The sequence below is a fragment of the Montipora capricornis genome, chromosome 2 (assembly GCF_036669925.1).
Source record: "Montipora capricornis isolate CH-2021 chromosome 2, ASM3666992v2, whole genome shotgun sequence".
NCBI classification, from domain to species: Eukaryota; Metazoa; Cnidaria; class Anthozoa; order Scleractinia; family Acroporidae; genus Montipora; species Montipora capricornis.
The window spans coordinates 15221354-15238853 of NC_090884.1; the positions used below are offsets into that span (position 1 = coordinate 15221354).

The 17500-nt window shown below is 39.2% G+C and overlaps 2 protein-coding genes across 5 annotated transcripts in view; both read right to left on the minus strand.

The window, feature by feature from the left end:
- Window positions 1-5244, minus strand: part of LOC138037810 (beta-1,3-galactosyl-O-glycosyl-glycoprotein beta-1,6-N-acetylglucosaminyltransferase 3-like) — a 6712-nt gene extending 1468 nt beyond the window's left edge. Inside the window, exons 1-3 of one of the 4 annotated variants that reach the window (XM_068883701.1) lie at window positions 5005-5244; window positions 2235-2607; window positions 1264-1296 (exon numbers count right to left, since the gene is read on the minus strand). In XM_068883701.1, the coding sequence (XP_068739802.1) occupies window positions 1264-1296; window positions 2235-2603 (402 nt within the window). In that variant the 5' untranslated portion in view covers window positions 2604-2607; window positions 5005-5244. Of the gene's footprint in view, window positions 1-1263; window positions 1297-2234; window positions 2608-2762; window positions 2817-2859; window positions 2962-5004 lie in introns of those variants that run through there. The other 3 variants (XM_068883704.1, XM_068883702.1, XM_068883703.1) reach the window with 3 other exon arrangements.
- Window positions 5245-15515: 10271 nt separating this feature from the next.
- LOC138037811 (beta-1,3-galactosyl-O-glycosyl-glycoprotein beta-1,6-N-acetylglucosaminyltransferase 3-like) overlaps window positions 15516-17500 on the minus strand; it is a 17696-nt gene continuing 15711 nt past the window's right edge. The window contains exon 4 of the mRNA XM_068883705.1: window positions 15516-17500. This exon is cut by the window's right edge and continues 881 nt beyond it. Within this exon, the coding sequence (XP_068739806.1) occupies window positions 17260-17500 (241 nt within the window). The 3' untranslated portion in view covers window positions 15516-17259.

A 17500-nucleotide genomic window follows, 5' to 3' on the forward strand; every position in this document is an offset into this window, starting at 1 on the left:
TTTCGCTCTATAAGCAAACATCTATAAATGTATTCTGTGGTAAACGCACAGGGATCTCACAGGGCCACGCAAAGATATTCTTCTGCAAAATATGTCAAATAGGTGTTTTGGTGAGTCAAACTGTTCTAAGAATTTGGGCTCTACGTTGCCAAACAGATACAGTTTTCTTTATAGTTCCTTACGTTTTTGGAAGGGATATTTTAGGAACTTTCGGCACTTAAAAAGGTCCCCTTACGTTTCGGGTGAGCAAATGGTTCCTTGGGAAGTTCTTAGAAGGCGTAGTAGTAGTAGTAGTAGTAGTAGTAGTAGTGGTGGTGGTGGTGGTGGTGGTGGTGGTGGTGGTGATGGTAGTAGTAGTAGTAGTAGTAGTAGTAGTATTAGTAGTAGCAGCAGTAGTAGTAGTAGTAGTGTGATTCAGCAAGAGGCAGGATTATGTTTAAAGTGGTTGCGCGGCTTTTGCCTCGTGGGGAAGATTATTCCAGAGCATTGCCGCCCACTATACTTAAGGCGGCGTTTTAAGAAATTTGTCTTTGGCCTTGGAGTGCTAGGTCAGTCTCAAGACTCCTGAGATTATAATTATGTTAATTTAATTGAGCTTTATAAAGGAGTCTCTCAGGTGGAGAGCTGAGATTTAATCTTTGAGGATTTTCTACATAAGTGAAGCCTTCATGTCAAATTATTCAACGCATCAAGAGACGTAAGTGATATGGTATGAAGAATTCGTAATAACACTTCCTGCTCGGATTTCATTCCCTGAAATTTTCGAACACTTCAATTTTCAGCTTATAAGATATCCCAACAGTCAAAAACATTTCTTTAGATAGTCTTTATACATTACAAAAAGCCTAGAAATGTCTCTCAAAGGATTTTGGCTTAATTTGGTCGTTGGGTGCCTTGACCTCACAACCGTCACTTAACTGTGACACGCTCCCACAATAGGGCCGTTTATACGAGAGAAAATAAGCCGTGGCCTACTCTGGCCGCGGCTTACATAAGACGCGAACACCCCGTATAAATGGTACAAAATCTACGTTCACGGCTTTCTCAAGCCTCGGCTTATCCTGGCCTGGGAGTTTATACTCGCATAAATAGCTCCTTTCGCGTATTATGTACGCCGCGGCATATTTTCTCTCGTATAAACGGCCCTAATATTGCCATGGATTGCTAGTATTTCTCATGTGATTTTCCTAATCTACCAAAGCACCAAGATAGGCGGGGAGTGTATATAGACCCATGTGCGATTTTTGATCGAGTGGCACTTACCTTTTCTTCAGGCGAATAAAACCACTTGTGCACCTGTTGAAGAGAATTGACTGATTATAGTTTTGCATCCCTGTCTAGAAACATTCCCGGTTTTATACTAAAAAGACAGTTTCTATAATTTCATCTGAGTTGTGTAAAGATGGGATGAATTTTAATGAGAAGAATAATCTTTCTAAACAGTGTTTGTTAGACTTTGACCAGCCTCAAGTACTCGATCAGCCCAAATCAGAACTCGCCTTGGTTTGCTTGATTCTTGGTGCATTCTGCACCATTATAAAGACAGCACAAGACACGTTTTAAACTGAGTGATTTTGAATTGAATACTACATATGCACAGCGGGAAATAGTTTAATGGCTTTTTTTTTAAGCGCGTGGGAAGTTTCCCAATAATTTACCGCCTCCTATTGTTTATGTCCACATAAACCTGTTCTGTCAATAGCGGACAAACCGACATGTAGACGGGACATAGACAACTTAAGCAAACACAACATAAACGTGACAGCTAAACCAATTAAGAGCAGTTGAGATAAACATATTCCCCTTTCGGCATCACACGCCCTTTCATTCGATGGTGTGCGTACCTTTATAAGCCCTCAGAATTTCAACTGATTACTTACCAACTTTCCCTTCACATCAAGAGTAAAGATTTTTCTAGGATTAAAAAATCTTGTCCTTTCTTATCTTGTGAGCTCAAATGACATGCTGTTTTTAGAATAAACGGGCCGTCGTCTCTCAAATGCATTTTCCAAGCCGGCCCAAAAAGCTTCCAGGACTTTTCAGAAACTGTTATCAGGGCCAATAAAGGCTGCAAGGAACACCTCTCCCTTAAGGAAAGACGTCTTGAAATGCCTGAACAGCGTTCAAACCGTTTTCAAAGGCCATATGACAAAACGCTTATTTTAAACGAGTTAGCACCAGCTGAACCTTACGGTGCGGTCCAACCCCTCATGTACTCAGTCGTACATTATTACCTTTAGCTTCGAAGTATTCAACAAACCAACCAACATCGACTTTTCATGTGCTTTTTCTGCCATTCTAGGCAGCTTTCTGCTTTGAGTAGTTATAACACGTGTTGCCTTTTGTATCGGCGAGTTCCGGAAGACTGTTATCCCTTCGTTCATCTCATTAAAGCGACCTTTTACCTTCCATTTGTTGGAAATTAAACGGTCATCCACATTTAGTCTTGTTCTTGGTGGCCCCTTCTTCCCTGCCCGTGCATCTCTTTTCAACAAGAGACCTCGAAGTTGTGTCTCACCCCCTGAGCGCAGGACGATAACAAATGTGGCGACACCGACGACCAAACATAACAGTAGCAAGGACTTTACCCTTGACAAAGCCATCCGCCTGGAAATAAAAAAACAAACGAAGGCAGGGTAAGCGGCCCAAATTGATTGTGCGCTGCACATTACTCGACTCAAGAAACCTGAACAATAAGGTGAAATGGATAAAGAGATGAAATAATCAGTAGAAACACCGCATGAGTTTTGTATTAGTGTAACCTTAGATTACAGACGACTGATCAGGCATTCTAAAAAGTTTGTCGCAGCTTTGTAACATCGTCATAAAACGACTTATATCGCTTATTTTTTCGGTTACCTTTTCGGTGAGCTGTTTATCAAAAACCCGCGACAAAGGTTTACTCCAACCTGGGATAGTATTGTAACTTTTTATTCAGAGCAAATGTGGCAAACAAGTGACGCAGCTGGGAAAGCAAGATGATTAAAAGGATTACAACTTAAGCAGTCAAAGCCCTGCACATTATATAAACATTGATGACAATTTGAGAAAGCGGAACATTCCAAACTGTTTATAGCGGAGCTCCGCGCGCCGAAGGCGCACGCGCGGAGCACCATGGGTAAGAAAATATGGTAACCCATTTGTGCGAGAAAATTAGGTTTTGGTGACCGTACGACCGTAAGTACATCCACCCATCCATGTATACCAATGTGACAAGTATCACCTGACTATATCGAGGGCATAATCCAGCTGTTACTCCAGCAAGTTGTCATCTTTAATATTGGACATCCATGATATGTTCAATTGACACCTGTTAAAACAAGGCATCCGCTGACAAGTATCACGTGACCATATCCCGGGCTCAGGTTTAGAGCTCATCGAGTTTATCTTTTTCTTTTTCAAGTTGCCCATTGACCAGGTCCTGGTTTTCTATTGGATCGCAAGCTCAAGCCTGGTTAACTGCTAAACATTTGTCCCGCGCTTTCTGTTGCCCGGCTCGGCTACACGGCTATACTACGTCAACTAAAGCTCTTAACAGCCGACGCGTTTCGCGTGTTCAAATGGAAAACGGTTTGGAAAATAATTATGCTATACTAAATACAGTGGAACCCCGCCTTGCAGTCACCTCGGTAATACAGTCACCTCGTTATTTCGGCCACTTTGTTTTAGCCCGGCAAAACGGCCATTCATTCTCTTACAGAAAACCCTCGTTAATGCGGTCACCCGTTTTACGGCCAACGGCCACAATTTTAAATCCCAAACAGTAATGAAATCTCTATAATTTCATCCCGTTAATACGGCCACTCGCGCTAAAAATAGAATAAGAAAACCAAAACGCCTGTGACATGTCAATCTCATTGACCTTTGTTATTTACTACCGTGGTTGTAATCGAGCAGCCCATTAACTTTGCAAATTTACTGTCAGCAACACTCCTCCCTGTTTTCATTACAAAGTTAATATGATCTTGACACTACTGTCACATTCAGTGAGGCAAATCGCGAAGTGATTAAGTCATTGTGCTTTTATCCAAAACACGATTGATACTAAAGGGTTTCGATTACGGCTTCCTTTTTCTAGAAGAACAGTAAGCTGGGGCTGTTCTTGTTTTGATTTTAGGCTCACAACGCACAGTACACAACAATTTTAAGCGTTTAACCCACTGAGGGAAGTTTCAAGTATTTTATACAATTACTGTTCGTACATTTCTGTTGTTTATTAGAGAGAAAAGCTGTTTTGGGAGTACAAATGCGATAATTGTCATTACGGCCCTTTAGTCATAATTTCACCCTACCCACCTTACCCCGGTAATAAAGCCATTTTTTTAAGGCCCGTTGATGACCGTATTAACGGGGTTCCACTGTATGCCCTTAAGTATGTGGGCTAATTTACATTTCTTTACATTTATTCCATGCTTTCATTTAAAATACAAACATCAAAATAAAAACGTTCTCAATCGACTGTCTCAGCCTGAGGGATATTCTTATAACTTTGTGATAATTTTAGTTAATCTTAGCCTCAACATTCTTTTAAAAATTACTTATAAAAAAAAAAGAGCCTATAGTGTTTATGGAAATAATTATGCTTCTGCATAAAGTACAAAATTAACCGTCATTAGTGTGTACAGTTTACAGTGATCAAACACAGCTGACAGCACAAAACAAACAAGCCTTGCAAACAATATCAACAACTGAAACTGAAATTTAGATGCACAGTTCTCTCTTTCACAATATTTTCCGTTTGACTGACAATCTTTACTCTCTCTCTCTCTCTCTTCAGTTAAGAACAACAGCAAAAATCTTTACTAATTAAAAAGTTAACAGTCAAACAAAGCAGCTCACAACTGGACCTCCATTTCACACAAAAAGCCTATAAATGTGATTGTTGCAATATGTCAGAATCTTTGTCAACACGTTGCAAACGTTTTCAGACCTTCTTCGTGCTTTTAGCTAGTTTCAAAAAATATATGATGCAGCGAGGCATATATTAAAAAAGGAAAACATTACCTGAAAGCCTACCGTTGTAAATAAGTGGTTTGTCTCTCGCTCTATTTCTCTCAGCTTTACGTTGGTTTTATTAAAAATTTCTCTTGTTCTCTTTCCTCTGCTTCTCTCGAGGATTTCTTCGCCGAAATTTCTCAACTTTCGCCGCCTCTTCTCTCGTGCTCTTTCCTGCTCTTTATCCCGTTGTTCGTCACTAATATAATTTCCCGCCTGTAAAACGTGGGTTGCCAAATGTTACGGTGACTCGCGATTTCCCCCAAGGAAAATTGCTCGAACACTTCCGTCCAAAGGGGCTGTCTTGCCTCCCTACCTCCACCCCGACCGTCTGTACAGGCGGACTTACGGACAGACGTACGTTACGTCAGTCTGTACGGGGTGACGTACGTGACGTCATAACCAAAAGTTTTCGCATCCATATATTTCCCGAAAAATCTTACCCATTGTGCTCCGCTGGATCGCTTCGCGCGCTTAAGCTCCGCTATAAAAACATAAGAAGTTGCCATAACCCAAGAACGTTTATTCGGGCATGGAAGGAGGGATTTCCGATAAAGTTGCAGTCTTTAACATGGAAAAGGATTTGCTAGTGAAGCGATGACTGACTTTGTCACAAACACAACATTAAACATCCAGTGTGAACATCTTCGCATTGAACCAAGAAATCCACTGATCGACTCACAGCCTACTGGAACAGGAAAACATTTGCAATTTAATTTAAAGAACTTGTCACATAAGAGGAGATAAAGTCGAATTTATTAGCAGCGCAAACGTGCAACCCAGCACAACAGTTAATCTTCCCGCCAAAGTCAAGAAATGATGTGAACAGAGAGTAACCAGTAAAAGAAGCTGAAGACCAAATGGATAGTCTATGAGGAAAGGATGGAAATATTAGTCAGAAGAAAAGTAAGTAAAGTTGAAGTTTAAACCTTTGCAAAAATCGTGAACGATGTCTTGCACAGCGTTGAATCAGAGACGATTGTGATCATTCAAAATTGATTAACAAATATTGTTTTAGCGTTGTTTCATCAGTCGCGCAATAGTTTACTTGACTTTCATCACTATAAAAGAATAAATATTACTAGAAAAAGTATACACATCACAAAGAGAATACAACTTCAGGATTATGTGGCAATGAAATCAATAAAGAGGACAAGGAAAATGTATTTATCATGGGTTACGTAACCTCCTTTGGGTGTTATGTGACACTTTGTCACAATGCTTAATTAGCGGGGCGTCGGTATATATATTTCGTTGACTTCATTTGTATTCATTCGATTCATACGACCGCCTCCTCGCCCTCTAAATTAAATACCCAATGACTGAATTTAATTAGTATTTTCAAGTATTGGCTTGTCATGTTTATTATTTACATTATATTAGCTTATGTCCAGATTGTTGTAGACTTTTTGCTATACACTACGAGTTATTGCTCAGTTGTATTTTTAGTTTTTGTTATTTTGCACAGACATTGTTGATAATTCTATGTTATTTTGATTGATAAGACATAATAAAGAGGGTTATACACGGCTCGTGTTGACACACCCCATAAAGTGGTTGCTTATTACATAAGAAATGTTTTGTATTCGGTTGAGCGGAGCAGCGAGTTAGATTATAATGGCTCTTCATCTTAATGAACTACTTTTGCAAATTGAAGAACTCACGGCTTAAATAAGAAGTCCTATACCTAAATATTCACAACGTTTTCATTTAACCCTATATACATCTCCACAAACGGAATGAGCAACTACCAAACATTTTATTTGGTCGTTTAAAGTAATACTTACAAGAGCCTGCAAAATGCCTTCTGAACAGCACAAAAAACAAATTCTTTTTCCATCAACGCTATCAGTGGTTCGACCTAGTTTTGTTACTGTGACTTTCGAAGCTTTTCAGTTGGTTTTGATTATATTAATTCAATTAATGATTATGTAAGCAAAAGATAGAGCAAGCAGTAATGATAACTTAGCAAATAGAAAATAAACAATTAATAGATCATGTATGTTTCAGTATTTCTTTTATTATTCCTTTGAACATGATAATTTGGTAACTCTGCCCTCCTCCATAAATGGTGGCCTTTTCAAAGCCTCTGAGATAAATGAGATAAAAATTCAGAATTGGTTATCATGCACAGTATGCCTAACCCCAACCTTAATGCTAACCATTTTATAATCAGAGTTAGACTTAATTACAACCAAAGGCGTTTTATAGGCTGACTCGTGAAAAACGTACGCTGACCACATCCCCTTACTTCCAGCACCGATTTTCTTACCAATAAACGTGTATTTGCTAATGATTGGTGGACTTTTTGTTGACGTTTCCTACTTTCAATTTTAACCTAGTTTAGACTAAAAATGACCCAAGTTGAAATTATTTTAACCTGAATTTAAATTTAACCTGTAACGTACTTAAAGGACTCAAACAGCTAAGATTCATAGTGATAGACTTTTTTTTCAACCAAATTGCTTTATATCGTGGTTTCACGCAAGGTGGCAATTCAGAATAAAAATGCTGTATTTTCGAAACGAAAGACGTCACGGAACTGAAAACTTGAAAAAGATTTATTTCTAGGTCATCATCAACCTCCCTAGATTAAATTTAGAAGAGTTGCGACTTTGATTTTAGAATTTGATAACGTCACTGTGAATGAATTCTTTCTTTTCTCGAGTGGGGTCCAGAAAGAGGTCCATTTGGGGGGTCCAGTTTTGGGGCCACGTTTTGAACCGTCCTTGCTCAAGACCTAGTGAAATCACAATCTCTTCAATTCCACGCATGAACCGTAAATTACCGCGAGCATAACTGAAAATCTTTCTTTCCCTAGGCAGCATTGCGACCATTTAGGTAAACTAGTTAGAACGATTGGTACGGTTCTATTTGACGCTATCAAGCCTGTACGTTTAGGAATGCATTCTTAGTTGCATTTCGTATGATTCCAAAAACTAAACTTCAGCGGGAATTTTACTTGAAAACATATCCACAACTGTTGGTTGTTATTCCAGGTCGCACAAAGGACTACTACGCTAGATTCGCTTTTACAATCTGTCTTACCTGGTTTTTTTTAGTATTTGATGCTCAACCCAGGCCAAAGACATTACTTCAGCTGTGTGTTTCGGCGCTCTGAGGCAATTACAACAATTTACCTCGAGTTATATTAAAACCGCTGCACCGCGTTCGTAATCTCCTAAAGATTTTTAATAACGTACAAATCTTAAACGCTTAAAAATTACGTTTCCAGATGGTCGACAAGAGGCAAAAAATGCACTGGGAATGATGCCCAAAAATCTTTAAAAATCCGCTCTGAAAATAAATCAAAACTGGTGGGATTATTCAGCAAGTGTCCCTCGTTGAAAATGAATTAAACAGTAGCAGTGTTAAGCAGAACGCTTTACTGATGTTTTGACTTCGTTGAATTACATTTTATGGGCAGCTCGCCGTATGTTTTGTGGGTCATTGGGAGACCGGAGTTGGAAAGTCGAAGGTGGGTTGTGATTACTGGCATAGTCTGGATGAGACACATCAATAAATCTTCTCTACTCATTCATCAGTGGTATGGAGGAGTCCCCTGCAGTTACTTATGAGTAGAAAGCTTAGGACAAAATTGCCAACTTCTAAGCACCCACTTGAATCCAAGCATAGACCAGCCGCTCCATTTCATCAGGACGAACCAGTAAGAGTCCGAGAGGGACATGAATGGATGCCCGCTGAGGTTGTCAAGCAACACAAAGCCCCTCGTTCCTACATCCTGGCGACTCCTGATGAGTTACGGTTGTGCCCTAATTTTGTCCTCCGGCCAACCGAGGAGACAACGTCAGTCACAAGTCCAGTTATGGAAACATTCAGTGTTGAGTCCTGCACTTTCCCGTTATTAAAAAGTGAGGATGCATGCAGTAATTGCTGAAAAGTTCGCAACAGATTGGCAGCCAAGTCAGGAGAAACAGTCTCATGTTGTGACAGTAGAACAAACCATAAGGAGAAGTCTAAAGACTCGAAGGACACCCAGAGTTAGATCGAAACTGTATAGATGTTGTCGGTCAAATCCAGTCTCAGGTTGAATCCGTTTTTACCTAGGTTGGATTGGTGATCCTCGTTTTACCTTGGTTGAATGCACTCAGATGAATTAAAGGAAGTGACCATGCGGGTGGGCCGTAGTGGGATAATATCGGCGGGAGGTGTTGACAGTACGGACCGAGCGCAGAAAGGTCCGTACAGAAAAGACCGAGGGCCGATATTCTCCCAGAATGGACCAAGCAAGCTTGGTCAATAAGAGATATATTACACAACTGGAACCTGCATTTAGAGTTTCTGAAAATTCCTATCCTGAAGATTTAGGGAAAACTATGTAGAGAAAAGATTTTTCAGCTTTTTCATAAATATTTCAAATTCTACTTCAGTTTATAGTTCTTTCTCACATCATGTACTGGGTCAGAGAATTATGATATGGTTTTGCCTGAGTATAATATTTATGCTGATTCCAAAACCCAAGCAGCTGTACACAGTTGAACAACAATAATAATAATCAGCATTGTTGTTCAACTATGTCCAGGTACATACTTGTATAACTATAGAGAGATTATGCTGTTTCCTTCTTTCTGTGGGAAATATGAATTAGTACATCAAATCAGTTAATGATTGTTCATTTTTTGCAGTTCCATTTTGTTTCCCTAAAATCAAGTATTGAGCTATTTTTTCTGATGTGTCCAATAAAGCTGATAAATTAACAAAAATATTGAAAGAATGTGAATTTATTATAAAAAATTGTCACATTTTTGGGATCTTTGCTGTAAAGAGAAATATCAAGCTTAAGATTTTATATTTGCAGAGGTACAAACTCAGAATATTTATGTACTACCTGGCTCCAAACTCATTTTACTATTGGAGAAGATTCTTTTCGACATTGTGTTAGATTTTACTTGAATAGTCATTGATTAAGTCTCCCAAACCTCAGGACTCTGTTGTTGTTATTACTGTCTGACACACTGCTACCATGGTCCCAGAGGTTTTTCTTGAGCCGCGAGAGAACCGCGAAGCGGCGAGAAGAGAAAAACCTCTGGTTACCTTGGACTCGAATCTCACTTTCATGCAGACGCCAGCTGTCAAACGCGTCAAATTGATAATTACAAAAGGGACCAATGGCAACTTAGCAATCACGAGTCCCCTTGGCATTACCGGTCAAACGAACCAATCATATTGATTTGCGTGTTTGTAAAAAGTATCAACCAATCCGAGCCTGAGGGTTAGAAATGTCTCAATCACAGCACGAAATGTACAGGGAATCGTTCGGAATATCGGCGGAGAAATACGCTGGACCTTTTGCAGGTATCGTTACAGTAGCGTATTTCCAAGTGTTCGAGATTTGTTTAAAGATGACCTACCCGATTCACCTAAAATAGCAGTGATTAACCCCTTTTCCAGGTCGAGGTATTTCTAGATCTCTTGCATCAATTGCTGTGGCTGAAACGTTGCTAATCTCGACAAATTCTTGTTTGCAATTGCTATTTCATATTTCATACAAAAGTGTGCAGTGTGTTACCCTGGTCCCAGAGGTTTTTCTTGAGCCGCAAGAGAGCCACGAAGCGGTGAAGCCGAGTCCCGAAGAGGCGAGAAGAGAAAAACCTCTGGTTACCTTGGACTTGAATCTCACTTTCAAGCAGTCGCCAGGGTCAGGATCTAACCCTCGAGCAAACCCTTGCTGAACGAACCAGGCGAGTATGGCGATCAAGTGATTTCCATGTAAGAAGACACGAACGACTTCACGGCCTGCTGACCTCTGATTGGACAGAAAAACACAAAGAATTTCCGGCACCAATCGGAATTCAGAATTATCCCGACAGTTTGGAACTGGTCTGGTAAGAACTTGTCCCCAGGGGCTCTTCTCGCCCTACTATGCTTTTCTTCGTCGCCATTTTCTTTCGCCCGTTTAGCCTTCCCCTTGTCTCCGCGATCTGCCCCTGGGTCTCCGAGGATGGGTCGCTCATGACCAAACCATATATAAATAATGAACTTTGGAGCCATTTGGCTATCAGTCTGTCTTTGTTTTGTATAGGAAATCATATGAACTTCCTTGTGTATGTTGTGATTTACGGGACCGAGTGATCTTTTGAAAGTTCTCAAAATTGCACAACTATGGCTGGTGCAATTTTGAAAACTTTAAAAAAAACATCACATAATCATTACATCATTCAACACTTGCCTTTTTCACACGCGTCTTTTTTTTCTTTCCATTTGGATGTTACACTTTGTATACAATTGCGAGTCCTTTCTCGGTTTGGATTTTTCGTTTTCTGACACAACAATTTTGACGAAAGAGAGTACTTATCCTCGCACTCTATATCTCTATGCTCTATGATCTTCTTTCGTTCATAGCCTGTACTTCAAATACCTACTGTATATATCTTTCATTGAGAACAATTTTACCCGTCAGTTGGGGACCACGTCGAATAACTAGACAGCTTGGCCTGCCCATCAATTTTACAATTCCATTTGAATTCTCTCAAAATTCACATACAAACCTACGCTGTTGTTTCCGTTCTTTCTCGGGTTTCCTCGTCTCAGTTCTTTGTTTTCATGAGAAAGTACCAACTAATTAAGCAATACAGGACGTTTTCCGTGTTTCCATAGCGTCATCTAAACACGAAGAGGAGTTCGGAGAATTCGACACTTTTATGCAAACCCTCGACTGCGTCTCGGGTTTGCATAACTGTCTCGAATTCTCCTAACTCCCCCCGCTATGGAAACACGGAAAAAGTCCTCTATTGCTTTTATAAAATATTTCTCAAAGATAATTCCACAAATGAAGGAAAATGCTGTATTTTTTAAGTCAAACTTGAAAAAGATTTTCTTGATACACGCTCATATTTCCTACCAGCCAATCAAAAGTTACGTCTGACTACATAACTTATCAAAATTCGTGTGATGTCACAGCCGTGTTTCCATATTCTCATCTAAACACAGCTATTGACCAATGAGAGTGCGCGTACTATCCTAATTATTTTATAAATTAGCTTAACTGCTGGATACCCCGCCACTTATTTGCATATCTAAAAATGGTGCTAACTATGGTTAGTATCACCCTTTTTAGTACAAACACTGCTGACAACACCAGTTTCAACCATTTGGACGCAATGTCTTATTAGAAGGATGAACTATACAAAACGGCAACGTTATGGAACCAAATGAGACAACAATAATTTCTTAACATGATGCACTCATCCATGTGACGCATGATACGTTTCCATGGTAATAAATTCCCCATATGTTGTCTTTAAAGCATTATATGTTAAAAGCGAACGCAATGAGCCCCAATTTTTATTTCTGGAAAGTAATTAATAGGCTTAGATAAACTCTCTGCAAGGTTTAAAAAACTTTGAAGCAGATTCAGAACCAACTCAAAATTTTCCAATTGTGAAAGTGGCCATGAACCGCTGTTTAAATTTTGCAGAGAGTTTGATCTGAACCTGTCAATCTTTTTTCAGAGTTAAAAAAGGGGAGGGTCACCTAGTTCATTTTTGAGATATAATCTTTCGAAGGCAAATAATAGGGCATTTTTAGATGGCGCTTCTTCTTCCACGGCGACGTTTACGACACATCATTGAGCGCGTCTTGTTAAGAAACTATCGGCGTTTCATGTGTATGTTACCATAACTCTGCCGTCATCCAGCCTCCTTAACAAATAAATAGCATGTTGACGGGTATATCTGTTCGCCGATATATCACGTAAAAGAATGAGCATTACGTAACAATAATAATAATAATAATAATAATAATAATAATAATAATAATAATACGAAGAAGAAGAAGAAGAAGAAGAAGAAGAAGAAGAAGAAGAAACCCCAAAGTAATTTGTATTTCTCGTTTTCCGAAACTTTCTTGGGAATATGTTTATACCTTTTGCTACTCCTTTCTGAATAATGTTTAAACAAATCCCAGTGCAAGGCCCTAGCTTCCCCATCATCATCATCAGTGCTCCATTTAAACCAGCTCTGCTGGATTGGACGCCCCTGGATCCATCATTTATTATTATTGCTATTATTTATCATTGTTATTAGCGGAGCTCCGCGTGCGCGCTGAGCACCATAGTGAAGAAATATGGTAACCCATCGATGCGAGAAATCTTGGTTTATAGCCATGCTATGCGTATGTACGTGCGTTCACCCATCCATGTATGCCAATGTGACCAGTATCTCGCTAGTTTACACCATACATCTTTGATATTGGATATCCATGTTTTGATCAATTGACACCTGTCAAAAAAATGTATCTGCTGACCAGTATCACTTGACCATTTCGCGGGCTCAAGCTTAAAGCTCACCGAGGTCAGCTGTTTTTTTGAAGTTGACCGCTGACTAGGTACTGGTTTTCGATTTGATTGCAAGCTTAAGCCAGGTTAAATCACCTAAGCATAAACGAGGCTTCATTTTTTGCGCGCTTTCTGTACGGTGGCCCACAAGGGACATGCTGCAAATTAAAGAGTTGCTGCAAATAAAATTTAAGTTGCTGCAAACAAAACAGAGTTGCTGCAAATTAGATAAAGTTGCTGCAAATTAAAAGAATGTTGCTGCAATTTAAAACATCACTAACGTATGCACGCGCACTGAAGGAAGGGCAGGTACAAAGCACAGGTCACGGGTCCCAAGTCACAGGTCATTGTTTTACCAATACAGAAACAACCCTAACTGTTTGCAAATGCTAACATTAGGCCTAATTAGGCCTAAGGTTGGCTTTAATGGATGTTTACTTTCTGGCCTGGACCTGTGACCTGCGACTGTGTTTTGTACCTGCCCTCCCATCAATGCGTGCGTATACTTTTGATGTTTAAATTTGCAGCATCTTTATTTTATTTGCAGCAACTCTTTAGTTTGCAGCATGTCCCTTGTGGGCCACCGTATTTCTGTGGCTCGACACGGCTACACGGCCATACTACCTCAACTCAGGAGCCCATAACTAGGAGCTTACAACTTCATTGCATCTATGAAACGGCGTTTTTACAGACCAAGTTATTTATAGTTTGATTTTCCCGCGAAACCGGACCTTTCCAGCCAATCACAAGTCTTGCATGAGAAATTAATCCACATGGGAATGAGGATTGGCACTCGTGCAAGCCAAATCCTATTTGAGAACTCGTCTAAAAATAGCTTGATCGGTGAAAATGCCGTTACATAGACCTAGTATTGGAGCTGTAGGCTCCTAGTCATGAACTCCTGCTCAACTATAGTTCTTACACAGTCAACACTTTTCGTGTCCAGGTTGAAAACGGTTTGGAAGATGTTTTCTTTCTGCATTTTTCGCTGCTTTCAATCCAGTTGACATATCATGATAGCTAAGGTCCACATTGGTGGCTACACACAAGTACACAGTTAGGTATTCAAGTCAAGCATCGGAGGAATATAAACTTAAAGCTGAGTGTTTATTTTTAATTTGTTTAGAGCTGCTTTTTTCTCTGTATTGCAATTTTTGGCATATCTTTAGAAGCTCTGATAAGGTTTCATGATGCCTGGAGGACCTATGTCTAGAAAAGAAACGAAATGAGAGCGAAAGAGAACGACAACGACAAAGTAGAATACCATTAATAGCTCATACCAGTAATACCTCATACTTAGTGGAAGACGTTACTCCACAAATTCTTTCCTTGGGCACTAAACCGTTGGTTATTTTTATTGTCAATTGTCAAATGATGTTCTCGTTTTGCATAAAGCAAGCTAACAAAATCTATGCGTTAATAGTATTTTCGGTCCGATGCTTCTGTTTTTTGAGGGGTTTATTGTTTTGGTCTCCCATCCAGAAACTAACCCCGCCGGACAGGGAGGGATTGACGTTAGTGGAATTTGGTATCACAAAGCTGTCAGATGCTCAGAGCGCACGCTTAAACTTGTGGTGAAAAGAAGTTGTCAGGGAACTTGAAAATAGGCCATTTCCGAGTTCTTGCCTGCCTCATCTTCAAAGCGAGTCTAAGTGCGAAGTTTTTGTTATGAAAATTAGTTTTCATTCATATGTAAAGTAGAACTAATTACCATCACAAAGACCTCGCATGTAAACTCGCTTTGAAGAGGAGGCAGACTTGAACTCGGAAATGGCCTATTATCAACATGTCAACCCAGAAGCCAATGTTTCTCGCTTCTCTTTTATTTGTTATTCTTCAGAGACTGGAATGCTGTAGTTCAATACCACACAATTCAGTGCCTTCTGATTTTCTGTAACACGTACCACAGGCAACCCAGTGTATGCTTCACGGAAGCATCTCGTTTTCTTTTAAGACTCATGCGTTGTCAAGAAAAATTCATTGCTGATGAATTCCAAAGTAAATTTCATTCGAAAAACCGATATCGTACTCATGGCTTCGTGATTCATGCGTTATCGGTTTTTAGCGTAAAACTTACCGTGGAATTCACTAGTTAGGCAATGAATTTTTCTATAGAAGAAAGCAAACAAAAAGATTTAATTATTAAAGGAACAACCGGAAACATCAGAACGCAGACAATTCGAAACCTTTTATTTTCACTAACCCTACAAACAGTAAGAATAAATAACCAGGAAGCTCTGCTCTTAGGCTTGGCTAAATCTATTATATTATTATTATTATTATTATTATAATTTTTTTTTTGTTTTATTTATTTATTTATTTATTTATTTTTTTTTTGAAATCTCTAGTGTAGAACAACTGCCCAACGATATCAACCTACTGCGAACATAATTTATTTAGGCGTAACAGAACGAAGAGGTCAAGATTGCAAGAAAAAAAAGGCAATTTGAGGCGAAGGGTCACTTTAATGCATGGTTAGTTTGTCCGTCTAAAGAACGACCTTTTCAAAATGCATTTGGCGTTGTAGGTTATGTCAAAAGATTATTTTAAGTAGATGAGAACTGAAAACAGAAACGTAAGGACAACACAGGGCACAAGTTTCAAAACATTTTCGATGAAGAAGTCAATAATAGTTTGTCATTGTGCTTTGTGTTCTCTGCTCAAAGATGGGCTTCTTCCCAGAGCTATGCATTCTGGTCACTGAGCGGTGAATTTTGCTTAAAGGCGCGATGCATTATGCTAGAAAACAAGCAAAGCCAAAATCATTGAGATTTGCATAGTGCCGTCTTGAATTCTTATAATCATTGTAATTAAAGCCCCATTTCCACCCTAGACGCAACGCGATCGTTTCTTATAATTATTGTTTTGAATCTCGAATGGCGTATTCCGACTGGCCAAATATTTTTTCATAGCCAGTTCGTGGTGTTGAAAACAAGAAACATTGCCATTAGCCTGATCGTCGTGTGGTTTACCAACAGACTTTAACCAGAAAACCGCTAAAATTACCTATTATCTTCATGGAGTCGACTTATTTAGACATTGAAGAATCACCAAAGCGGAATTTTTACGGTTCGGCTATTCAACAAAAGGAATAGAATAATTCTGAAGCTAACGAGCAAGGTGACATTATTTCAGCGCTGAAAGAAATGCAACCTTTACTTTATTTAATTTACTTGTACTTTGTCAGTTTCGATACCTGTTACGATACCTGGGACGCAGAACTAAAATGATCTTCCAAAGAGTGGCTGAGGTCTTGATGGAGCGGCGCGCAAACTTCGCCTCGGCAATTCGTCAAGTTGTTCGATACAATTCGAGTTCCAAAATAGTTTAAACAAATATAGACGACAACATACAACGATTAAATTTTGAAATGATAAGTACAGAACGCATTCAAATCAGCACCCAAAAGATTTATCGACGGAAAGCTTTTGCCAAAGAAAATTCTGAAAGGCTTCCTGAAATTTTCGAATTTTTGTGATTTCGTGATAAACGAAATCATGCCGGGCGCGCGTTGCGTCTAGAGTGAAAATGGGCCTTCAACGTTTTTATGAATCTTATCATGATGATGATGACGATGATGAAGATGACTATTATTATTATTTCAAATGGAAACCACGATTTTTAATGTTGCAGACATGTTTGAGCACCTTCTTCAGTGCGAATGTTACATGAGGTGCAAATCTGAATGAAAATATCTGATAATCAGTGTTAATGAGCATCTTGTGTGTTGTGTGACTATTGTTTTGAAAAAGGCAGAAATTTCTGCTCAAACATATTACCATTATTAACATGAATATTTATATTAATATCATTATCATTATCATTTTTTAACATTTGTTATTAAACCCTACGTACATACCTGCAAAAAATACCCGCAAAGAGATAGTGTACATTTTACAATGTGGAATAAATATACATGTATATCATCATCATTATTATTATCATCATCATCGTCATCATCATCATCATCATCTTTGATTGATTTTCTTTGGGTTAGCTTTCCGCCTTGTCTCCTGATTCCATACGCCAGAAGGGTATTTTCTTCCTTGTCTTGCAACAAGTATGCACTCTATTAGATCATCGCTGAAGTCAAAGGGAATTTTATGAATAAACAGTTTGTCTTTCTTTTCGTCTCCTAGAGCCCACTGCAAATCTTCAAATGTGATCCAACAGATTAATCGTATCCATATGCCATGGCATATATCGTCG